At 41.1% G+C, this 25,786-nt stretch overlaps 4 protein-coding genes across 12 annotated transcripts; 3 read left to right on the top strand and 1 right to left on the bottom strand.

Annotated features, from left to right (window-relative positions):
• Window positions 1-7,048: 7,048 nt before the first annotated feature.
• On the top strand, window positions 7,049-11,743 carry LOC6562223 (lipase 1). Its single transcript, XM_032736502.1, is given in 7 exon segments — window positions 7,049-7,186; window positions 7,251-7,428; window positions 7,656-7,853; window positions 8,221-8,288; window positions 8,373-8,522; window positions 10,984-11,112; window positions 11,168-11,743. Coding segments are annotated over 7 exon segments (1,236 nt in total). The 5' UTR covers window positions 7,049-7,084; the 3' UTR covers window positions 11,579-11,743.
• On the bottom strand, window positions 8,884-10,507 carry LOC6561598 (aminomethyltransferase, mitochondrial). The gene is made up of 2 exons (XM_001988682.3): window positions 9,939-10,507; window positions 8,884-9,668 (listed from the first exon to the last, which is right to left on the bottom strand). The coding sequence occupies exons 1-2, from the start codon at window positions 10,425-10,427 to the stop codon at window positions 8,910-8,912; spliced, it is 1,248 nt and encodes a 415-aa protein (XP_001988718.1). The 5' UTR covers window positions 10,428-10,507; the 3' UTR covers window positions 8,884-8,909.
• A 1,821-nt stretch (window positions 11,744-13,564) lies between the features above and the next one.
• Window positions 13,565-15,326, top strand: LOC6561599 (lipase 1). The gene is made up of 5 exons (XM_001988683.1): window positions 13,565-13,759; window positions 13,838-14,015; window positions 14,095-14,450; window positions 14,675-14,812; window positions 14,877-15,326. The coding sequence occupies exons 1-5, from the start codon at window positions 13,565-13,567 to the stop codon at window positions 15,324-15,326; spliced, it is 1,317 nt and encodes a 438-aa protein (XP_001988719.1).
• A 2,045-nt stretch (window positions 15,327-17,371) lies between these two features.
• On the top strand, window positions 17,372-18,917 carry LOC6561600 (glycine-rich cell wall structural protein). 9 transcript variants are annotated; one of them, XM_032735979.2, is made up of 2 exons: window positions 17,383-17,822; window positions 17,910-18,917. In XM_032735979.2, exons 1-2 carry the CDS (start codon window positions 17,396-17,398, stop codon window positions 18,815-18,817), a joined length of 1,335 nt encoding a protein of 444 aa, XP_032591870.2. In that variant the 5' UTR covers window positions 17,383-17,395; the 3' UTR covers window positions 18,818-18,917. The 9 variants fall into 9 exon arrangements, with proteins under 9 accessions (XP_043070393.1, XP_032591870.2, XP_043070398.1 ...); XM_043214463.1 differs by having other exon boundaries at window positions 17,383-17,864; window positions 18,024-18,917; XM_043214461.1 differs by having other exon boundaries at window positions 17,383-17,864; window positions 17,982-18,917.
• The last annotated feature ends 6,869 nt before the right edge of the window (window positions 18,918-25,786 follow it).

The following is a 25,786-nucleotide window of genomic DNA, read 5'->3' as shown; positions in this document are numbered from 1 at the left end:
GGTAATTAAAATTTAATCATTGGACATTAGTATTCACACACACACAAGCAAACACTCACAGACAAACACACACACTCATTCAGATACCCATTCAGGTTGCAATGAATTATGAGTTTTTGTGGGTTGAGACGAAAGGGGTCATCGATATCGTTGCGAAGCTTAGTCAAATGAAAGGGCCCTTGACCGTGCCCCTAAGAGGGGAGGGTGGTAAATGAGCTCACAGGCTTTCATCTCGTTTTGCGCACTTTTGCTGAATATTTTGGGCACGGACTATACTGCCAGACAACAAGCAGTTATCTACGTGGCATGTAGACTCGTTTATTCCACTAAACATAAATGTTTGACATTTGTATTTGGGGTTTGGCCTCGCACTCTGCTTGGTTAAGCGCTTGTGGTTTTGTATATTGCGTTTCGTTTTCAACGGATTTGCGGTAATGACATGCAATTAATTGGGGTTTTTGATATCTAAAGCTGCAGAAATATAAGCGTTTAGTGATAACATATTAATTTTGTTGGTTATTTTTGCTGAAAAGAAATTCTTGGATAAATTATAATATTTAACTACTATAGGTATTGGTAAATACTATTTAGTAAACATTGGGCACATCAACTGAATGTTTAATTTACTTGGAAATAGTTAATAAATTTCCAAATACTTAACTCAATTATCTCAAGTTCAAAATTAGATGTTGTACATATAGAGTACAACATTTAAGTAATATATATATAGAGAGCTGCTATTTCAGATTGCTTCTGTTTGCGTTTAAAACTCGTTGCTCTAGTCAAAAGCAAATTCACATATGCAATGATGATTATTTCTACAAGTATCTTTACGTCTATTGCAATGAGTACTTGTAAATGTTATGTTAGCTTCGAGCAGCATTTCTATTAGCTTTTGCTGCCATGTTTTGCACAACATTAACTTCCCTTATTTATTAAACACGTGCCTCACAGCTCTTGGACACAGCTGGCCAAATTGCATACATATCCTACATTTATTAGCTCGTACTTGTTCGAATTTTGTGTCTCTGTATTACATATGCTACATAAAAGCAGAAACTCTACGTGTGCATATAAAATGGAGGGCGGGTCCTGGAGCCGATTTCTCGTGCTGGACACGACTGACTGATCCGGCTGACTCTCTGGCTGACCGGTTTGTTTGTGGCCACTATAAATCAACCGGAATTAAGTCATCAATAATGAAAGGACATAAGGCAGGCAATAGAGTGAAAGCTGGAACCCAATTGAGCTGAACCAAAAATACCAACAAAAAATAAAAAAAAGGCTGATGGGTTCAATATTCAATTCAACAATAAAGTAATAGTTTGCATATGCCATATGTATGTATTTAACAAGATACAAGCTAGAAAATAAATTATTTTTTATTCAGTTTGCTTATAAAACTTTGGTAATAGTTATAGCGGAATTAGAATTAAGTCGAAAGCAAAACTGTAATTAATATTTATTAGACGAATATGTTTTAATTTCAGAATCCACCTTTAAATTGTAAATTTTAACGATTTCTCTAAATTAGTTTCCCAATAAAACTAACAACCCACTATTTGCTAGCACAAACATTTGATTATTACTAGTATAATAACAATTTCTCTGAACTTAAATTAAATAAACAACCAAATAGGTTTTTTTTTTTTTGTGATTGGTTTCTAGTTATGAAACCCGGATTGGCAACAATAGGCAGTAATCAAAACCGGCTGTAATTAATTGTACAACTCGCTGGCGAAATATGCAAATAGGTATTTCTAGAAATGTGAGTACTTGAGTTAATTGTAAACCTGCGCTTAATATGAGCTCACATCAATTAAAGCAGCGAATAAAATATTTCATAACTGTTTTGTGGAAAAAAAATTGAAAGAATGTTATAGGGTAGAAAGAAAAGCTCATGGTGTGACAAGCCTAAATGCCACAAAATGAATTGCATATTCATTTGCAAGCTCATCACGTTTCACAAATCAAACTATCTATTATTTGCTTAAAACTCATCTCACATATCATCTGATAATGCCGAAATTCTCACCACAAATGTAATTAAAAAATGCTATACCACTCAGTTACTTATTATTATTCTTTGGGCCTTGCGTGTGGAACTTTATGGGTTTTTAATTAGAACGCCAACTGAGGAATATAATAGAATAATTTCAGCTGTAATTTCTGATTGAAGCAATCTGTGCCGTCAGCAATGATGATGACTCATCATTGTATGCATGCATTGTCACGACTTTGATCAAGATAAATTCGCCACATTCTTTTTTTGTACTGTTTTAATTATTGTTTTTATACACCTAAGGACAAAAAATTGTGCCTATTATGTAACAGTCAGTCAACATTTCAAGTATATAAATAATTTTTTTCGCATCAACATTAAACTCAACGTCTCATATATAATTTATTAAGTATTAGATTCATACATTCGAAGCTCAACTATAGGGCATCTCCTAGTCGCTTCTAGCATGTAGTTTTATTCTATATTCCGCTGAAAGACAAATTCATAAATATTTTAATTAAAATCGAGTGATTGTCGACAACATTGTTCTAAGTAAAAAGTTTTTTCCAAAGTTGCAACTTCGCTGTCATTAACAGCAATGCGGAAACTGGTCGACAACGTCATCAGAAACGCATAACATTCAAAAAAGCATCGAAATGAAAGCTGCTGTGGAAAACAGCAAAAAAAGTTTTTGGCGCAAGTTCAGCGAAAGTTTTGCAGCAAGACGAAATTTAACTAATTCCATTATGTACACAAGGAGCTGAAGAAGAAGTACAGGAATAAGGAAACAATGAAAAAAAGAAGAATTTCAAAAATGTTAAACAAAAATGTGAAAACTTTGCCCTTATTTCGGATCTAGTGAATGCTAAAAACTTAGCTTTTAAGTCTTTAACTTTGCATTAAAATTTCCGCTTATGTTTATTTAAAAGGCGCACATAATTCGATAGGACACCTCATGACCAGCACTGAGGCCATCGCTAATGCCCATTAGCACCAGAGTCAACATTTGAGGCGGCTGTTTACCATCGGCTCAAGTGATGAATGTCAAATGGCGACCTAATCGATGGTGAGAGAGTTGAGTGCTTTGTTGATGGCCTGTCTACTAAAATATGTATCATAAGGGAGGTCTTAAGTTTTATGCCAATATTAGCAGAACTTTAGTAAAATTGTAAGCTTTAGCTTGTTTAGACAGATAATTGTCATGTATATTAAATTTCAGAATACCTTCGCGAATGTTTAATATACAGAATGTTGTCCCTTATCGGAAAATGTAAAGGCAACGGTGTGTAAAAATAGTCAAGAATTTGAGAAATGTTGGGCATGCTGAAATGGGACTATAAGACTACTCTCATTAAAATGATGTTCACTGACTCTTCAAGTTTCAAAAGTGTATTCTCGTCATTATTTAATTTGCATTTATATACCATTATAAAAATAAACATATATCTTAATTATGATAATGCAAATCGGACTTGTTTTTATAATATGACATCATAGCATTAAATTTTTAATTGTCGCTATTAAAAATTCTCGTATACAGTATTAAATTTATGCCTCTGCATTAAAATTATAAAATGTGCAAATAACAACCAACCAACTACTCGTGCAATGTTTATTTTGATATTTATTGCAGACTATTCATTTCACTTAGGACAGCTGAAGAAGACAAGTGAACAAGCGCTACCGCATAACAAACCCTCAAATTCTAGCTCAACTTAGTATTATTTCCACAAAAATCCTATTTACAACAAAATGAAATCATTAAGCGGCGTTTACTGTCAACAAATGGCACGCAAACATTTCAAAAGCAATCACATCAAACCATAGGAAATAATAAAAAATCATATAGGCGAAAAACCACCCAAGAAAAAAAAGAAATACAAACCCCCAACAAGTTGTCGACTTGCCGTGCAATTGAGTTGAAAGACAAACAAAGCGAGAGCTTTGCATGCCTACCTTTGGATATTGAGGTGGGGGATTGGGTGGTTGTGGTTTTTGTCTGTTGTGAGTTTGTGTGTGGTAGGGGCTGTGTAGGGTGGCCAGAATAAACGCTGCCATTCATTCTGTCATTCAGTCAGTTCGTCAATTACATTGATTCCGTGCATTTGGTGCGCGGTTTGTTTGCATTTTTGCCAGTCAAGTACTCCATGTTATACACCATAGACTATACGTGAATGAAAAGCGCTTGATAAGGCAGGGTCAGGTGTAAAAGGGATATATAGGCATATAGTGGAATAAAAAATGATCGATTGAAGGATTTTTGTAGTGATAAAATATATTTTAACAATTAAATAATTGGTACTTTTTAAAGTTCCTAAAATAAACTGTTGACAGCAAAGACTATTGAGTCAATTAATTGGTAAGCAATTTGTTTTAATTGTTACTCTTTTACCATTACCCTTTTGTACGGCTATAAATAAAACTAAAATCGGAATGCAACCCATGTGTCATATTAATATTTTTATGTGTCTAGGGTAGGCTTGCCGTCGATCACACTCGCGTTTCCTATTTACTTGTTATTATTGTCACCCAGCTGCGGAAACGGAAACGTCGTCATCGCCATTGTCAGCAGTGACAACTTCGACAGACAACAGCTTGGAACATTTTGATTTCTCTGTCTGTCTCTTATTTAATAATACAAAGTGTATCTCTTTCTCATTTCTTTTCTTTTCACTTGATACTCCCACTCGTACTCGTCTACCTTTTTTTTTGTGTTATTATTTTCGACTGTTTCCGCCGCCTCGGCAACAATAACAACAACAAATGCCACTGATTGACTTTGCCTGTGCACAATTTCCATTATTATTTTTTATTTCGTCTGGTTTGTTGTGGTGAGTTGCTTATTTTTGTTGTTTATTCTATTCTGTTGACTTTGACGTAATGTTTTTTGCTATCAGGCGCTTAACATCGAAATTATTGTTGTTGGCACTCGTTTCACCTTTGCAGAGGTATTGACATTACGCTTGGGCTTCCAATAAATACCAAACAAAAACCGCACAGATTTGGCGAATTTTATTTTCCACATGTTTGATGAGGCGTAAAAAATGTCATTAGAGTGCACAGAGATCAGATATAGATAAAAAATGTTACATGATGTCATGTCCCAGCTTATAATAATCTAAATACTTACTGAGAATTTAAAGGCTTTGAATTATTGTTAAGCTCTAAAGCAAAAATTGGCATTGGATTTTTAAGATATTTTAATTATTTTCATTTATAAGCTGAATGGTAGAACTGTGTTCAAAATGCAATTGAATAAAGCTTAACGTGAAGCTTAAATGAAATTATCCCAAAGTCCACAAAATGCGTTTCAAAATTAATCCCTGGCCATTGGGCCTATCAGGTGGTGAGTAATACTGTTGTGATTATATAATATTCAAACCGGTTGCAGTGTTCTGAAACCCGACTAGGGAATACTCAGTAACCACCTCCGAAATGTTCGGCCACGTTTTCTCTTTTTTGCACATCGTTAATTGGTTTATTATCGAAAAAATAAGATATTCTTGTGCTGCATTCCGAATTTGCCCGCTGGCTTTTTTATTGCAGTCATTTTATCCTTTTTGAATGGATACACGTTATACAAAATAAGAGGAAAAATACCGTCTGCTGCAATGTGGAGAATTATGAATTCCAACACAAACACGAAGCACTCAGAGGCAGTCGCCAATTGCAATTGCATATTTACTTATCGCCAGGGAGATAACAATTGACTGTCAGAAAAAAATCCCAGTGAACTTTATTAAAATTATGAAAAACAAAAAAAAGAAGAGAAAATAAAAAAAATGAATGTGAAAGAAGCCAAAAGCAATCGCCAAATTAAATGGGAAACAGAAAAGTGTGTGGCTGGGTGTAGGTAAAAATGGTGGAAAGCCAACAGCCTGACTGTGGCAACAAAGGACACGCATTGGCCGCCACACAAAAAAGGGTCCTTGCTGTGGCATATGCTGGCCAAATCAGCAGGAGCAGGAGTATGTGGCTCATGTGCAGCCAACAGGATGCAAAAGTGCAGTCGATTAACGGAAGCCCCGAGAGCGACTCCTTTCTCTGTATCTGTGACTGACTCCAAATTGCAATGATGTGGGCATGTATGTAAGTGGGCGTGGCGTGTCTGCTGGCATATGCATTTTTATTAAATTTAATAAAGCTGCAATTAAACAATTTACGTTTGTTGCATTTGTCGCGCCAAACGAAATCTGAAATTAATTTCATTGTGGTTTCGGCCCAACGAGACGTGCATAAATAAAAACTGTTCAGTCTTTGTAGCAAAATGTTCTCGATGGCTAGATACTGTTTTTCATGAAATTTTCATTTCTATTCTATTTAATTCTGATACGCAGTTTTTTTTAACACTTATTGGTATATCAATTGCGTGAATACAAGTACAGTACATGACAGATTAACAGACAAGCGTATACTGCTAATTAAACTATGTTTCATTGAGAGCAGAGTATGTAAATTGCGAATTTATGAAGTGCGGTTCAGAGAAGTGTAGATGAACAGAGTTAGCAGTGCAGCAGTTTAAATGCCAACGCTTTAAAGCGAAGTCAAAAGCGGAATATCAAATTAAACAATTACACTGTGCGGTGGGTATTTTGATTTAGACTAAATCTTGGTAAAATAGCACAGTGTTTTGGGGAAAAGTGCAAGCTTAAAGTATTAATATAGAAGAAACATTGTTGAAAATATAGAAAATATGATTTGTCAGCTTAAACTCGGTAATAATTTTATTTTATTTTATTTATTGAATGAGGCCTAATAACAATCCATAGATTTTAAAAATGGATTTATTAAATATAAATTTTAAATGTAATTTTAAGTCAAAATTACAAATCAAATTATGTAAAATTAGGTGGCACAAATTATAATAACAATTCAAAATGAAAAATGTTCACAAATTGTGTAAATTTGTTGCATTTATACACTTACTGTCTGGAGTTATGTTGATGTTGATTTCGTGAACTTTGTTAGACTGTGTGTGCGGCAGCAAAGCGAAAAGATTATCAACTGGTGGGCAATTAGGCTGCGCATATGACAATAGTGTTTGCTAGTGTAAAAACAAAGCCCAGTAGTCGGCTTGGTGAAATGTGTGAATTTGGCAGGTCGACGCGCTGCATCATCGGGGCCATGGTCATTGTCATTAGCCTGACCGGTGCCCAGTCGGAGCAGCGTTACAAATGGACGACGGTAAGCTGATGGATGATGGGTTGGGGATCAAGTGGAGATTGGGCTGAGCCTTGTCTGCTTGCAGATGGATTGGCTACAACATCTCAACTACAGCCACGAGGTGCACAATGTAACCAGCGCTGATGGCTATCAACTGCAGTTGCAGCGACTGCCCCGGGTTGGGGCACGTCCCGTGCTGCTAGTGCATGGTCTGCTGGGCTCCTCATTGGGCTGGCTATGCCTGGGGCCTAGCAAAAGTTTAGGTAAGCATTAGAACCCATTGTCTTAATGTGTGCACTGTCCAAAATTCGAGTTATGATTCAATTTCACGTTATATTAGTTGAAGACAAAGTTAGTTTTTTCAATAAAATGTTATATTTCCAATTCCATTTAACGATAGTTTCAATATTGATTGATTGTTTTTTATATTCTTTAATTAATTTTTGTCCATATCATAGTACACGATTTTACTTACTGTGTTTTGATAAAGGCTTCTAGCTCCATTTGCGCAACTACGATGTGTGGCTTGCAAATTTGCGCGGCTCGTCTCCCTATGGCAGACATCACCTCGAGCTGACTGATGTCATGCCGGAGTTTTGGCGCTATAGTTTTCACGAGCATGGCGCATACGATTTGGCCGCCATAATTGACCACATTGTGGAGCTGACGAAACTGCGAGGCGCAGCACGTGGATGACGAAGAGCGCGGTGCAGAGGCAGATGCTGGGGCTGCTGCTGGGGCAGATGCAGGGACCGATGCTGAGGCCGATGCTGGGGCAGATGCTGAGGCCGATGCTGGGGTAGATGGTGGGGCCGATGCTGGAGCAGATGCTGGGGCAGATGGTGGGGCAGACGGTGAGGCAGATGGTGGGGCCGATGCTGGAGCAGATGCCGGGGCAGATGGTGGGGCCGATGCTGGAGCAGATGCCGGGGCAGATGCTGGGACCGATGCAGGGGCAGATGCTGGGGCCGATAATGGGGCAGCTGCTGGGACCGATGCTGGGGCAGATGGTGGGGCCGATGCTGGAGCAGATGCTGGGTCAGATGCCGGGGAAGATGCTGGGGCAGATGCGGCGGCACAGTTGCAGCAAGCGCATCAACTTCTGCTAATTGGACATTCGCAGGTGAGTAGAAAGGAAATCCTTGGAATGGGTCACTGTCACAAACAATGTTGCCACAAACTGATGTTGATTCATACCTTACTTTAGGCGTTTAATGCGTTTCTCGTACTCTGCGCACTGCATCCACGTTTCAATCAGCACATTCAGCTCATGCAAGCGTTGGCGCCACTGGCCCGGCTACACCGACAGGTGAGCTTCGATGCCAAACTGGTGCGAGCCATAATGAAGTTTGTCAAGGTAATTTCAATTTTCGATTAGAGGTTAATTGCTGGCTATGTGTAGTTAATTTGAGCACGGGCAAATACACTAAACTTTAGCAAAAATCAAATATACAAATATTTATACATATTACAAAGTTATTCGATATTAAGTAATTATTATAAAGTTGCACAAGGTAGAAATGTTAATAGTTATGCATACAAATCTGTTCTGCACACTCTATTCATTAAAAGGAAAGAAATGAATCTATACTCCGATTTTCCCTTACTTGCAGTCTTACAAGTAATTCCGTCATTTCTCAAATGTGCAGCGAAGATTGTTAAATTGTCGCCTTCTCACAATCAAATTACATTATTAAACTTAAAGACAAACAATTTAATTCGGATTTAACTTTTCCAACTTATTTTATTGCTTGGGTTTAGTGTAGTAGTTAGCTTTCACGAAGGGCATTTTCGTCACTTCGGCCTCGTAGAATTTGTCGCGCACTTTTAGCTCCAGTTGGGTGCCGGGCGCCTTCAGCTGCTCGGCGACGTAGCCCATGGCTATGTTGCGTCCAGTGGTGGGACTGGGGCAACCACTTGTCAGCTGACCCACCTGCTTGCCACCACTGTAGATGGTAACGCCGGCACGTGCAGGTGGCGGCTTGGCGCCCAGCATCTGTAGTCCAATGCGGCGACGCTGAACGCCCTCCTTCAATTGCTGGAGAATCAGCTGAGCACCTGGGAAGTCGCCGGTGCTGCGGCGACGCTTGGCCACCAGCCATGCAAGTGCTGCCTCCACGGGCGTTGTCTTTGCATCAATGTCGCTGCCATAAAGACACAACCCAGCCTCCAGACGAAGTGAGTCTCTCGCGCCGAGGCCAGCCAGCTTCAGTTGCCCAGCAGCGAGAAGTGCCTCAGTCAAAGACTCCACCTTTGTGGAGGGCACGGAGATTTCAAAGCCATCTTCGCCCGTATAACCGCAGCGCGTAATGCGCACATTTTTAATGCCGGCCAGCTCGAAGATGCCGGAACGCATGAAATAGAGTTGATCTAATGATTTTGGCTGTGACAGCAGTTTGGCCAATTCCTGGGCCACCTGTGGCCCTTGCACCGCAATCAAGGATTGATCGACGGGGCTTAAGAATTCAATAGAGACATCCTTGCCTTGCGATTTGAAGAAGGACTGCAGATTAAATATGATTGTTATTTATAAAATCAACATTCAACAAATTGGGATATAATTTGTAGGAGAATTTCATTGCTTTGTTTGGGAAGATCGCTTAAATGTTGTGGAAGTTATGGATGTGGAAAGTTGGATTTCCCTGAATATACTGAGTTGCAAGCTTACACAGAAAATGAGAGACGGACTCGATTTACTGCCACAATTGTTGCCAACTCTACAATAAGAGGAGGAGCACAATGAAATTTCCCTTGACTCTACTAATTTACTCACCACAGCGGAACTCATGATGTCAGCATCCTGTTGTTTCATGGCTGCATTGGAGACCACATAGAGCTCCTTGTCGCTGACTTTGTTCACAATCAGATCATCCAAAATGCCGCCTTGCTCATTGGTGAAAACTGTCAGGCTGCCGGCACCGGGCAGCATGCCGAGAATGTCAGCTGTGGATATGGATTCGAGACAGGCAGCCGCATCGCTTCCACGCACATAAGTTTGCAGCATGTGCGACACATCGAATATGGAACCCACTCGACGTGTGTAATTGTGGGAGGCAATGATGCTCTGATCCGCATACTGCACGGGCAGCGCATATCCGCCAAAGTTCACAATTTTGCCGCTCTTACGCACATGGAAGTCATAGAGTGCTGTCCGCTCACCTTCTCCGCCCGAGCTGGAGGAGGAGGCGTGCCGTAATCTCTGCCAGCCAAATGACAGTGTACGATTATGCGATTGCAGGCGGCTGCTTAGCTTGAACATCATTGCTAGACTAAAGAGCAACTAGCAAATGGACCATTTCCGACTACCAGCTGATGATAAGCCTCGTGACATCGCCTGACATCATGAGGGAGAGCCTCTGAGCAGACCTGGTGACAATGTATAGAAGAGCAGCTCTAATCACGACGAGGTTCAAAAATAGCTGATAACCCCCCACAGAGCGCACTTCGAATGTGATTAGCGTTGATCGAGAGCTGAATCAGATGGGCCCAGCCCAGAGAGCATTCTGAATAGCATTTTTGAGCGAACGAATTAAATAATGAATTTGTTTTTGTAAAAGCGCAAAGTAATTAAATAAGAGAAAGTATTAACGAATACAATCACTCTATTTAAATTACACTCAAAGATTTTATGGGGGCTTTAGAAATTTTATATAAATAAATTCTATGATTATAAAAGTTCGCAAAACATATTCACAGATCTTTAGAAATGTTTACCTGAAAATCGACCTTAAAGATAATCTGCTTATTTTAGTACAATTATTAATAATTATATTTAATTCGAATATCTTCGTATACTTTTCAAAATTAATTTCTAACAGAAACGCCACAAGGCCAAACACTTTGAAATGTTTCCACCTGGCGAGCTGCGTAAAATGTGTAACAAAAAGCGCGAAAGCTGTGAATATTATACCAAACATTTAGCAGGCAGTGCTCAAAGCAATAAAAAGGTAAATTTGTATTAAATACAAATCCAATTAACAACTAATAAGCTATTCGTTCTAGTTACTTGAGATCTTCAACTATGATTATCTTCTGCAGGGAGGCTCCACGCGGGAGCTGCGCCATCTGCAACAGATTTGGAAATCGGGTGATTTCATCTCGTACGACTATGGACCCATTGAGAATATGCAGATATATCACAGCGTGGAGGCCATCAACTATAATCTCAGTGGGATCAGTGTGCCCATCATACTGTATTTTGGGCAAACGGATGCAATTGCCACGCCCGAGGGCGTCCATGCTATCTATGCCAAAATGTTGAACTCCGTGCGCAGTGTGCGACGAATTTCATCAGCTAAATTTAATCATTTTGATTTTCTCATATCTGGCGAGGTCAAAACTCTTGTTAACGATAAACTGATCGAGCTAATGGAAAAGTTTCTCGACGGCAAATTACCCTACATAATTGAATAAGTCTTTGAGTGGTGGTGCTAAGTAATTGTCTGTCATAAAAGGCGCCACTTGAAGCTCATTAAAAGCGCGAGCCAAACGAAATGTGTTTTATTTTGTCACGGCAACCGGCCAAATAGCCAAATGGCAATTATGTAATCGGTTGGCCGTTGTCCAAGACATAAAAAATCAAAGAGAAAAAAAAAAAAAACGAAACACTAAAAAAATACAACAAAACAAAATGTGACAAATTGCCATTTGGGTTGAACACTTTTACTTTCTTTTGATTGCCCACTCAAGAGGCAAACGACAAAAATGCTATTTGTTTCTTTTTCGTGTGGTTTTGTTGTCTTTGCTTTTGGTTGTCGCCTAAGTATGTGACCCACAATAGATGACACGGCAGCGCTAACAACAACTGTGGTAACGATAGCTTAGCCAAAAAGGTTATTAAGCCATTTCGCTTGAAAGTTGGCCAAAAGCATGAGTAAACAAAAATTCAAATGGAAATATGATTGTTTGTCGCTGCTCGCTCTAACAATTTAACAAAATTCGATTGACTTCACCGTACTTTTAGAAGTACTTCTTCAAATGACTGTGTATCTTTTAATTTTAAATATTGTTGGGCATGATTTGGTAAATATGACACAAAATAATCTATTTGTATAGGTGTTGTACTGAATAAAGTATTCTCATACATTTATATACCTTCTTTTTGCAATAGTGATCAGCACATTCATGGTTATAAGCACTGAATATTTCTTCTTAAGAAAAACGGATTGATTTTGGTTCCCGAATAAATTTTGTGAGGAAAATTTTGAATGCTCTCTGATTCTGTGGACGATAAATAGATATGTAAATAAAATTATCAGATGTGGATTTTGAATACTAAATATTTAAATATGTTTTGACATATATTTCTTGGAATTTGTTGTATGCAAAAATTAAAATTCATTGATTTTGTGAAGTGAAGTTGATACAACTAAAGTTTTATACATATTTTACATATTTTTTATTATTTCGAAAGGAAAACTTGACACAATTTTTGTGCTGGTACTAACGGCAAGAAAATTACCAAATAACAAAGCTAATCAGTGCAATTTGACCTACATAAGATCTAGCACAGCTTCAATTGAAAAACACACACCTGTTCTTCAATTTCACATGTAATTCTTTATTGATAGCAATGCCCTACGCATCCAAATTTGTCTCTCTTTTTACCTTGTTTTAATCAGCCTTTCTCTCTCTGTCAATTTTATTACCTGTCCCAAAATATAGCAAGCGAAAAAAAGATAAGTTCGAGTGTGTGACTAAAAGATACCCTCTACTACTTTTATTTTAATACATTTACCAATTGATGGCCAGCTATGTATAAAGGAAAATGCATTAAAATATGTAAATATAAATAGATATATATATATTTTTATATTATGTGTGATTATATACTAAAAATTGAAAGTATTTTAACTATATTCTTATCATAAGCTGTTCAGTAAAAATGTTTAAAATGTCTTTTGTTATCGTAACACACTTTTTAGGTGTATAATTGAGTATAATTGAGCTGATACCTTAAGTTGAACAAAAGCATACTCTTTATATGAGTTATTTTGAAACATTTGAAAATTGAAAGCTAAGTTTTACAATATTAAATATATCCTTATCTAGCGCGACAACCTTATTAGGTACAGAGTATAGTCGAGGCGGATACAAGAAGTAACTCCACGCGAAACATAAACAAAAACACGTCACTACGCATATTGTTAAAATGATTGTTGTTGCTGTCGCTGTTGCTGATCGAAAGTTTTCGGCATTCTTTGTAAGCGCGGAAGTTCGAAATGCGTCGCCGGGTTTTGGTTTCAGTTTCAGTTGAGGCCGCGACGTGCAGCGTTCGAGTTGACCAACAAGTGAAGAGTCCAACAAACACAACAATAATATCAAATAAACGAAAATAAAACCGAATTTCACTTTGCATTGCATCGATTTAATTAAAGCGCAACTTGCAATTAAATAATAATGCAATGTCGTTTGCTATTAGCATTGGTTTTGTGTCTGCTCATCAGCAGGACGCAGGCACAGCTCATTGGCGGCGAGGATGATGAGGAGGAGGAGGAAGAGGAGGAGGAGGAGGAGGAGGAGAGCATCGAAGATGAGACGCTCGAGGAAAAGCTGCAACGCAAAAACATCAAGCAGGACTCCAACCTATCAGTGGTACGGAGATAAATGATCCAAATGGCAATCCATGAGTTTCCATCATCAACTGCAACCATTTATAAATTTCATCAACAGGATAAATTAATTGCCAAATATGGCTACCAAGCGGAAGTGCATCATGTGACCACAGACGATGGCTACATTCTAACAATGCATCGCATTCGTAAAAAGGGCGCCCAACCCTTTCTGCTCCAGCACGGACTCGTTGATAGCTCAGCGGGCTTCGTTGTCATGGGCCCGAATGTGAGTCTGGGTGAGTGTCTGTGTGATTAATGTGTAGCCAAGTCGGTCAAGTGATTACCATGGCATAATTTCATCTTCTCTTTGTGCAGCCTATTTGCTGGCTGACCACAACTATGACGTCTGGCTTGGTAATGCTCGGGGCAATCGCTACTCGAGAAATCACACATCGCTTGATCCGGATGAATCCAAGTTCTGGGATTTCAGTTGGCACGAAATTGGCATGTATGATCTGCCAGCTATGATCGATCATGTGCTCAAGACCACCGGCTACAAGAAACTCCACTATGGTGGTCATTCCCAAGGCTGTACGGCGTTCTTTGTGATGTGCTCAATGCGACCGGCTTACAACGAGAAGCTCATCTCCATGCAGGCCATGGCACCAGCTGTCTATGCCAAGGAAACCGAAGATCATCCCTATATACGTGCCATCAGTTTGTACTTTAATGTGAGTAAGAGAAACCTTTAAAACTGTTCAAAACTGTTAAAAATATGTTTATTGGTGAGAAGCATAATCTAAACTTAGAATAATTGAAGTTTAATTTAAATGGGAAAAACTATTGTCAGTTGTGAGAGGTTGTTATAGTAATTTAAAATGATTGTCTTGATAATTTAATAACCAACTTTTCTCTCCCATAATTAAAAATTCATTTTTTTTTTTTTTAATTCTAGACTCTGGTTGGAAGTTCGATAACTGAAATGTTTAACGGGGAATTTCGTTTTCTGTGCCGCATGACCGAAGAGACTGAGCGACTCTGCATTGAGGCTGTCTTTGGCATTGTGGGTCGCAATTGGAATGAGTTCAACAGGGTATGCCCAATTTAAAACTCATCCAAATTTTGTAAGAAAAAACTGAAAATGATTTCATTTGTAGAAAATGTTTCCCGTTGTTTTGGGCCACTATCCCGCCGGCGTTGCGGCCAAGCAGGTCAAGCACTTTATCCAGATAATCAAGAGTGGCAGATTTGCACCCTATAGCTATAGTTCGAACAAGAATATGTTGCTATACAGGGAGCATGTGCCGCCACGATATAATCTGAGTCTGGTGACTGTGCCGACCTTTGTTTATTACTCGACCAACGATCTGCTGTGTCATCCACATGATGTGGAGTCCATGTGCGATGACTTGGGCAATGTGATTGGCAAGTATCTGGTGCCGCTCAAAGATTTCAATCACATGGACTTCCTTTGGGCTGTCGATGTGCGAAAGCTGCTCTACAATCGCATGCTCCAAGTGCTGGGCAAGCAGCCACAGGCAAAGGATGCCGATGGCGAGGGCAAAGGAGGTCTACGGATACGAGGTCGAGTGATAGGACGCATGTAGTATATATTGTCTAGCTTAATAGTTAATATTTATTTATTTGTCTGCCTTTTATTTATTTTTTGCTTTAAAAATGGAATAGATATTTGCATAAAGCTGTGCGATTTTAAATATGTAGCAGCCGTGTTTTTCTTCGACCGGAAACGGAAGTCGAGACGTTGTTTCTATTTTGAGGCTAACAATGACTTGGCCCAGAAACTGTAGCAGATTTTCTTAAACACCACCAGCAGCAGCAGCAGCAACTGGCAACAACAACTACATGCATTTCTAAGCAGATTTCTTTGAGGAAAATTTCTATTTTCTTATGCACTTGCTATTTTCTCAGCAGCTGCTGCTTTTGCTGTTGCTATTGTGGTTGTTATTGTTGTGTCTGCTGGCATTGTGGTTGTTGTTTTGTGACTGACTTCCTTGAGCTGCTTATGCTTTCAGGCTACCAGGTCCTGACATTTGCATTTCAGTTTACCCGGCCAACCAACTAAGTGAAAAGCTGTGTACATGGCGTGTGATAACTGTGTTTTCATGAGCACTAAAAATACTACACCCGAAATGAACCAAGCATTAAGTTCAGAATGGAAAAAAGTTTTTTTTCCATTAGAATAAACTCAATGCACAAGACTAGTATAATAAACAATATATACAAAACGTAGTGATGGCATTTTTGTTGTTTTATAAATATATATATATATATATATATATTTATTTATATATTTATATATATATATATATATATATATTTATATTATGAAGTTGGCTAAGAAGCCGGGTGCCGGGTAAATGGAAAATGCATTGTCGTCTAATCATAAATGACAACATTCGTACTTGAGCTAAAAACGCATTTAAAATCAAACTGAAAGCTGATTTAGTCGACAAGATTAAAAGTGTTAAGATTGTTGAAATACTATATAAAACACATATGTTACCTCGAATTTCAGTATTAATTTTAATCGCTTTTTAATCTGTTCTAATAGAGTGGAATACGTTATGGGGTCACTTAGTTTCATAATCATCAAGTATTTTTAAGTACTAAGTACTGCTAAATTAAAATTCTAGTCTCGTAACGTGAAGACAAATACAATCAGCGCTGCTATTTCCGATCTAAATGATGTCGAATCGTTGATTTGTATAAACACGTTATGTGAGAAAAAAAAAAAACAAAGCAAAAGTAATCAACGAATCTTGAATGCTCTGAGCGTACCAGAATTTCAATTGAATACATAAGTGTGTTGATTTTTTTTTTGGGAATTTCACTTCTTTATTTCCATTTCTTTTTTGAAGTAAATGATGAAATCAGAACCAAGAAATACTTAGATATATATTTATATTTTTTATATATATTAATGTTCTGAAAGTTCTGGTTCTGGTTTGATTTATAATCCATAAAAATAGCGACGAACAAAATATTTATATGTATTTACTTTTCTATTCCTAAGATGTATAATTATTAGTTTTGTTGCTTTGTATTGTTATAATTGAACATATATTTCGAGTACTTCCCAAATAATAACTCGATTGCTAAATTTTTTTAATGACTCCATTTGTTATTAGGAAAACCCATTAATATATGTTCTCTCAAAGTTGGGATCTGGTTTGCATTTTATTTGTATTGTTTGTATTTATTTGTATTCAAATTTGTTGGTTAGAGTATAATTAGCCAGAATTGTAGACAATGTATAATATTTAAATGATGATAAATGCCTTATTGCTTATTGCCCGATCTGGCCATTATTGTAGTTCTCTTCTCTCTTCTTTCCATGGGTTAATTATCAAAGTATTGCTCCGACTGACCCGGCATCGATCCCGGTTTTCAGAACGTGACTAGAGTTTTGTATTTGCTTATTAGTTGTAGCCCCGGTTCCCAGTTTGTCTTGATTGTATTTTGTTTTCTAGTTACATTTTTTTTTATTCATTTTGTTTGGTTTTGTTTTTTGTTTTTAGTTTAAAGTTCTTTTAATTTTTATTTTTTTTTTTGCAATTTATTGTAATTTGTATTTTTTCGCATCGCACTTCGGCATCTTATAAAAGCTGAGCGATCTCTAGCCAGCACACTCAGTTGGTTCCAGTCAAAAGATCCGATGAGATTGTTAATTGTGCTAAGTATTTGCGTTGCGTTAGCCTCCGCTGGCTATGGTGGTGGCAGTGGTGCCGGTTCCTCGGCCGCGGCATCCGCTTCGGCCAGCTCAAGCGCCGATGCAGGCGGTAAATTGGGCGGCGGTGGATTGGGCGGCGGTGGATTGGGCGGCGGCCTAGGATTGGGACTAGGCGGCATCGGCATTGGCGGTGGCGGCGGCAAGCATGGAGGCCTAGGCCTGGGCCTGGGTCTAGGAGGTGGTGCCGGTGGCGGTGGCGGCAGCGCTAGCAGTTCAGCTGGTTCTTCGGCGACCGGAGGCGGCGGTAGCTACGGTGGAGGTGGCCCTGGATTTGGAGGCGGTGGCCATGGAGGCGGCGGCCTTGGAGGCGGTGGTCTTGGAGGCGGTGGCCATGGAGGTGGTGGCCATGGAGGTGGTGGCCATGGAGGCGGTGGTTTTGCTGGAGGATCAGCTGGCGGTGGCCATGGAGGCGGTGGCCTTGGAGGCGGTGGCCTTGGAGGCGGTGGTTTTGCTGGAGGATCAGCTGGCGGTGGTCTTGGAGGCGGTGGTCATGGAGGTGGTGGCCATGGAGGCGGTGGTTTTGCTGGAGGATCAGCTGGCGGTGGCCATGGAGGCGGTGGCCATGGAGGTGGTGGATCACTTGGAGGTGGTTACGCTGGAGGATCAGCTGGCGGCGGCCATGGAGCCGGTGGTTTTGCTGGAGGATCAGCTGGAGGTGGCCATGGAGCCGGTGGTTTTGCTGGGGGATCAGCTGGCGGTGGTCATGGAGGCGGTGGCCTTGGAGGCGGTGGCCATGGAGGCGGTGGTTTTGCTGGAGGATCAGCTGGCGGTGGCCATGGAGGCGGTGGCCATGGAGGTGGTGGATCACTTGGAGGTGGTTACGCTGGAGGATCAGCTGGCGGCGGCCATGGAGCCGGTGGTTTTGCTGGAGGATCAGCTGGAGGTGGCCATGGAGCCGGTGGTTTTGCTGGAGGATCAGCTGGAGGTGGTCATGGAGGTGGTGGCGGCGGCCATGGAGGTGGTGGCTTCGGCGGAGGACCAATTGGTGGTGGCCATGCTGGCATTGGACTCGGCGGTGGTCATTTAGGCGGTGGGGGCGGCGGACATGGACTTGGTGGCGGTATTGGAGGAGGCAGTGCAGACGCCTCAGCGAGCTCAAGTGCAACTGCAGGACATGGCGGAGGTAACATTGGTGGCGGCCACGGTGGTGGTTTCGGAATTGGAGGCCCTGGAGGCGGTATCGGGCTCGGCGGCAAGCATGGAGGCGGTGGCTACGGTGGTGGTAGGAAACATGGCGGAGGCATTGGCATTGGAGGTCATGGCGGTGGTGGTGGCTATGGCAAAGGTGGTGCCAGCTCCTCAGCTTCCGCGTCAGCCTCTTCCTCTGCAGGCAGCTATGGCCGTTAATTTTAAGTCGTAAGCTTCCCAATTTGTACCAACTAAACAGCGAAAGAGTATTTCCCAGGCGATATTGATCTATCCAATAAATTTTTTTACTAAACAAACATTCATTAGCGTTTATATATAATTAGTTGGGTTAAGCGCATTCGATGACAGGGGTCATTTAATTTATGAAACGCCTTATTGGATATGTAAAAATCGTAAGTACTTATGGTAATATAAAGTCGTGTAAGTGTATTTATTAAATTGAGAGAGGCAACGGCGCCTTTATAGATGTACACGTTATATTTATAGATCAGATCATGGTTGCTTTTTTATTAAATGCAGATAATATGGGGTATATGTATCTATTTTTGTATTAGGGGTTAGCACATTTAATTGCAGTGCTAAATCGCAGAATTAAAAGTGATGATTCTCCAACAATTAATTTTACATTTCGTTGAGTCTAAGCAACAATTTTGACTGCATTCTTCTTCTTTTTTTTTTAATTTGACTTAAGTCATTTACCAGCGCGTGTCTAATTTTTCTATTAGCTAATTATATTAATAAATAATAATAATAATTTATATTCTATTGTCCCGTGTAGTCCGTGTGGAAAGCTTCCTCATTAAGCTAAAGTATTCTTTTGTGTAAGTGGCTGTAGATTTAAAAAACAATAAAATAAATGAATAAAAAAATAATTTTTAAATAAAATCATTCAAAACTTTGTATTGAGAAATACACTTATATTATGGCTTACGAATACTTTGAAAATAAATAATAGTTAGTTACACACGACAAATGATGAAATTCAGTAGATTTCAATGAGTTTAATTGATTTTCAGCGTTGCTGCTTCTTTAATGCAACAACAAATTCGCATGCAAAGAATTTATTATTATTTTGAGCTGCCTAAAAGTATGCGTTTATTTTTAGAATGTGTGCAAGCAATATCAGAATTTTAATTAAAATTAAATAATTCAAAATTTATCGCATATCGCATATGTCATTTGAGGCTGCTTTGTTCATTAGCCGAGCGCCGCATAATTGAAAAGTTTGCGCCGTTGCCAACTAGCCGGGCAATTCAGAGAGAGTCAGAAAAAGCCAATAACAATATACGCAAATGAAATATACATTTACGTATGTATGTAAGCGAGGAATCAAAAGCACCGATTTCTAATTCCTGTTGTTGAGTTTACATAATTAACACGGTATTTAGTTGGCATTTGGGTACATGGGCCTCTCATATGGCATGGTGGTTGCCTTGGCTGGTAATGTGATAATATTACTAGTATAAATTATTTGAATTTGGCTGTAAATATTTTCCATTAAATACAATATATTAGCAGTGACCGCAGTTTCAATTTAAATTAATTCGATTTGTTTACTGCATCTAAAACAAAGTGTGTTACTAACATTTAATACTTGAACAGTTTGCCCTTCATAATAATTAATTTAGCTACGCACTTTATGTTTAAGAACTTTATTAATAGTTCTGACATATTGTCCAACACTGAAGTTTAAGTTACATAATCATTATTAAACTAATGACTAAATCACATATTAATTATGAGTATAATGCCTTTAAGATAACCAATGCTCAAGCATATTTAAACAACAGTTTGCATAAATTGCTTGTGTTTAATTTGAATTATTAATTGTAGCCTCAGTTCCCTCTTTATTTTGATTGTATTTTGTTTTCTAGTTATGTTTTATATTCATTCTGATTTCTGGTTTGGTTTAGGGGACTTTTTATTTTTGTTAGAGCCATCTTATAAAAGCCGAAAAATCTCTAGTTAGCACACTCATTTACTTCTAGTCTAAAGATCCGATGAGATTAATAATTGTGCTAAGTGTTTGCGTTGCGGCAGCCTCCGCTGGCTTTTTTGGTAGTAATGACGCGGTTACCATAGGCGGTGGAAACGGTGGCTTCGGCGGTATAGGATTGGGACTGGGCGGCAACGGCAAGCATGGAGACAGTGGTGGAAGCCTAGGCCTGGGACTGGGAGGTGGTGATGGTAGCGCTAGCATCTCAGTTGGCTCATCACCACACTTAGGGGGCGGTAATTACGTTGCCGGTGTCCCAGGATTTGGCACTGGGCAATTGTCAATTAATGGTGGATCAGTTGGCGGTAGCCATGGAGTCAATGGCCATAGCATTGGCCATGGATCAGCTAGCCATGGATCAGCTGGCGCTGGAGTTGCTTCACTATCATCTGGTGGTAGCCATGGAACAGTTGGAATTTTGGAAAAGACGGTGAAGGATTCAATTGCTACAGGATCAGCTGGCGGTGTCCATTTAAGCACCGGCCATGGAAGTGGTAGTGGATCAGCTGGCGTTGGTGGTGCTTCAGTATCATCTGGTGGCAGTCATGGAGTCAGTGGCCATACCACTGGCCATGGATCAGCTAGCCATGGATCAGCTGGCGCTGGAGTTGCTTCAGTATCATCTGGTGGCAGTTATGGAGCCAGTGGCCATACCACTGGCCATGGATCAGCTAGCCATGGATCAGCTGGCGTTGGTGGTGCTTCAATATCATCTGGTGGCAGTCATGGAGCCAGTGGCCATACTACTGGCCATGGATCAGCTAGCCATGGATCAGCTGGCGCTGGAGTTGCTTCAGTATCATCTGGTGGCAGCCATGGAGCGGTTGGAAGTTTAGAAAAGACGGTGAAAGATTCAATTGGTACAGGATCAGCTGGCGGTGTCCATTTAAGCACCGGCCATGGAGGTGGCAGTGGATCGGCTGGCGTTGGTGGTGCTTCATTATCTTCTGGTGGCAGTCATGGAGTCAGTGGCCATACCACTGGCCATGGATCAGCTAGCCATGGGTCAGCTGGCGCTGGAGTTGCTTCAGTATCATCTGGTGGCAGTCATGGAGCCAGTGGCCATACCACTGGCCATGGATCAGCTAGCCATGGATCAGCTGGCGCTGGAGTTGCTTCAGTATCATCTGGTGGCAGTCATGGAGCCAGTGGCCATACTACTGGCCATGGATCAGCTAGCCATGGATCAGCTGGCGCTGGAGTTGCTTCAGTATCATCTGGTGGCAGTAATGGAGCCAGTGGCCATACCACTGGCCATGGATCAGCTGGCGCTGGAGTTGCTTCAATATCATCTGGTGGCAGTTATGGAGCCAGTGGCCATACCACTGGCCATGGATCAGCTAGCCATGGATCAGCTGGCGCTGGAGTTGCTTCAGTATCATCTGGTGGCAGTCATGGAGCCAGTGGCCATACCACTGGCCATGGATCAGCTAGCCATGGATCAGCTGGCGCTGGAGTTGCTTCAGTATCATCTGGTGGCAGTCATGGAGCCAGTGGCCATACCACTGGCCATGGATCAGCTAGCCATGGATCAGCTGGCGCTGGAGTTGCTTCAGTATCATCTGGTGGCAGTCATGGAGCCAGTGGCCATACTACTGGCCATGGATCAGCTAGCCATGGATCAGCTGGCGCTGGAGTTGCTTCAGTATCATCTGGTGGCAGTAATGGAGCCAGTGGCCATACCACTGGCCATGGATCAGCTAGCCATGGATCAGCTGGCGCTGGAGTTGCTTCAGTATCATCTGGTGGCAGTTATGGAGCCAGTGGCCATACCACTGGCCATGGATCAGCTAGCCATGGATCAGCTGGCGTTGGTGGTGCTTCAGTATCATCTGGTGGCAGTCATGGAGCCAGTGGCCATACCACTGGCCATGGATCAGCTAGCCATGGATCAGCTGGCGCTGGAGTTGCTTCAGTATCATCTGGTGGCAGTAATGGAGCCAGTGGCCATACCACTGGCCATGGATCAGCTAGCCATGGATCAGCTGGCGCTGGAGTTGCTTCAGTATCATCTGGTGGCAGCCATGGAGCGGTTGGAAGTTTAGAAAAGACGGTGAAAGATTCAATTGGTACAGGATCAGCTGGCGGTGTCCATTTAAGCACCGGCCATGGAGGTGGCAGTGGATCGGCTGGCGTTGGTGGTGCTTCATTATCTTCTGGTGGCAGTCATGGAGTCAGTGGCCATACCACTGGCCATGGATCAGCTAGCCATGGGTCAGCTGGCGCTGGAGTTGCTTCAGTATCATCTGGTGGCAGTCATGGAGCCAGTGGCCATACCACTGGCCATGGATCAGCTAGCCATGGATCAGCTGGCGCTGGAGTTGCTTCAGTATCATCTGGTGGCAGTCATGGAGCCAGTGGCCATACTACTGGCCATGGATCAGCTAGCCATGGATCAGCTGGCGCTGGAGTTGCTTCAGTATCATCTGGTGGCAGTCATGGAGCCAGTGGCCATACCACTGGCCATGGATCAGCTAGCCATGGATCAGCTGGCGTTGGTGGTGCTTCAGTATCATCTGGTGGCAGTCATGGAGCCAGTGGCCATACTACTGGCCATGGATCAGCTAGCCATGGGTCAGCTGGCGCTGGAGTTGCTTCAGTATCATCTGGTGGCAGTCATGGAGCCAGTGGCCATACTACTGGCCATGGATCAGCTAGCCATGGATCAGCTGGCGTTGGTGGTGCTTCAGTATCATCTGGTGGCAGTCATGGAGTCAGTGGCCATACCACTGGCCATGGATCAGCTAGCCATGGATCAATTGGCGCTGGAATTGCTTCAGTATCATCAGGTGGCAGTCATGGAGTCAGTGACCATACTACTGGCCATGGATCAGCTAGCCATGGGTCAGCTGGCGCTGGAGTTGCTTCAGTATCATCTGGTGGCAGTCATGGAGTCAGTGGCCATAGCACTGGCCAAGGATCAACTGGCTCTGGAGCTGCTTCACTATTATCTGGTGGCAGTCATAGAGTTAGTGGCCATAGCACTGGCCATGGATCAACTGGCTCCGGAGCTGCTTCACTATTATCTGGTGGCAGTCATGGAGTCAGTGGCCATAGCACTGGCCATGGATCAACTGGCTCTGGTGTTGCTTCAGTATCATCTGGCGGTAGCCATGGAGCGGTTGGAATTTTGGAAAAGACGGTGAAAGATTCAATTGCTACAGGATCAGCTGGCGGTGTCCATTTAAACACTGGCCACGGAGGTGGTAGTGGATCAGCTGGCGCTGGAGTAGCTTCAGTATCAGCTGGCGGGAACCATGGAGGTGGTGCTGGAAGTCTGGGCGTGGGTCTAGGAGGCGGTAGTGCTAGCATCACAACTGGTTCTTCGCCTCATGGAGGCGGCGCTAGCTACAATTCCAATGGCCACGTCCCTGGATTTGGTACTGGTCAATTGTCAACTGCTGGAGGATCAGCTAGCGGTGGCTATGGAGTCAGCGGACCTGGAATTGGTTTAGGTATTGGAGGTACTGGATTTGGAGGTCTTGCAGGCGGCCATAGTGGCGGTCAATCAATTGGTATTAATACTGGCCTCGGTGGCGGTGGATTCGGATTTGGATAAAAAACACTCGAAATACAGAATATTTAAGATTTAAGTTAAGCGTTTGTATATCAGGTGAAGTTTATAAATTGTAGTGCAAATTAATAGCTTATGGAAGACTTTATTTCAACAATTTATAATTCTGTTTTTATAATGAAAATATTCCAATTTATTGGAAATTACCGTGCTGGAGAGTCGCACGCGTTGTTTAAAGAACTCAAGACATTGATAACATTGTTGGATATATGAACTATAAAAATGGCGCAAAGCAAAACGACTCGATTGCCGTCTGTGGCATTTAGAAAACATTTATCATTAGGAGGCAAAGTTGCCACGCTGGGGCAATTTTACTATTGCAAATTGTTGCACACAATGCGGCGGCAGCTTCCAGCAACAAATTGAAATCTTAAGCAAACTTTGAGCAGCCTCAAAGTGCAGTTTTATTGCTCCAGAACGCATCCCATTCAGCTGGAGCGACAGAGAGGCAGAGAGACAGAGAGAGAGAGAGAGAGAGAGAGATAGAGAGGGCAAGAGACAAAGAGACGGCTTGGAGCAGTTGGTGGCCGAACAACGTCTGTTGCAAACAGCCATTGGCAATAAACTCAGACCAATTTGCACAAGGACATTGAACCCCTGTGGTGCACTTTGGAGCATAAAGCGAAAGAGCACGCGCTGATTGAGGGGTCGGGAGTCAGAGGAACAACGACAGCATCAGCCATGAGCTCACCCAGGGCTTGGGCAACAACTGCGGCTCCTGCTGTTCCTGTTCCTCTTGCAGTTCCTGTTGCTGTTCCTGGCGGCTTGCCACACTGTCGACTGCTGCTGTCGCTTTGTGTTTTCGCTTGTTTCTGTTGTACTGTGATGGCAACAGTTGCTGTTGCCACTGTTGGACATTGCATCGTTGTCGAATTGACAATATTGCTATTCTCTGTTTGCCGCAATTTATGTTAGGCAATAAAATAAATGTAAATACGGACATTTGCAAAATCGGTTTTTTTTTCGGGAAAGTTTTTTTTTCCTTATTTAGTTTTTACTGTTTTGCAACTTTACTGATATATCCTGTCCAAAGTAGGTAAGAGCATGGGATAAGCTTACATAAATGTATGAGTTTGGTCTTAACGAACTTTCGGATTTAGTACATATTTAAGCTGTAATATCGTAGTCATTTAAGATCATTTGAGATTGAAGCTTTGCTTCTAGCATTAAATTAGTAAGAAATAAAAAGCGTCCAATGAGAATAAATTGAAAGATATAAATATAAATAATAATTACTCTGCATACTCTACTATTGATAGAGAAATACATTCATAATATGGATGTCGAATACTTTGAAAATAATATACATTGAATACAATATAATATATTGAGCTGCCTCAAAGTATGCACTTAATTTTAGAATGTGCGCAAGCAATATCAGAATTTTAATTAAAATTAAATAATTCAAAATTTATCGCATATCGCATATGTCATTTGAGGCTGCTTTGTTCATTAGCCGAGCGCCGCATAATTGAAAAGTTTGCGCCGTTGCCAACTAGCCGGGCAATTCAGAGAGAGTCAGAAAAAGCCAATAACAATATACGCAAATGAAATATACATTTACGTATGTATGTAAGCGAGGAATCAAAAGCACCGA

This window comes from Drosophila grimshawi, unplaced genomic scaffold, assembly GCF_018153295.1.
Source record: "Drosophila grimshawi isolate 15287-2541.00 unplaced genomic scaffold, ASM1815329v1 contig_1377, whole genome shotgun sequence".
NCBI lineage: Eukaryota > Metazoa > Arthropoda > Insecta > Diptera > Drosophilidae > Drosophila > Drosophila grimshawi.
This window is presented reverse-complemented; position numbering and strand designations above follow the sequence as displayed.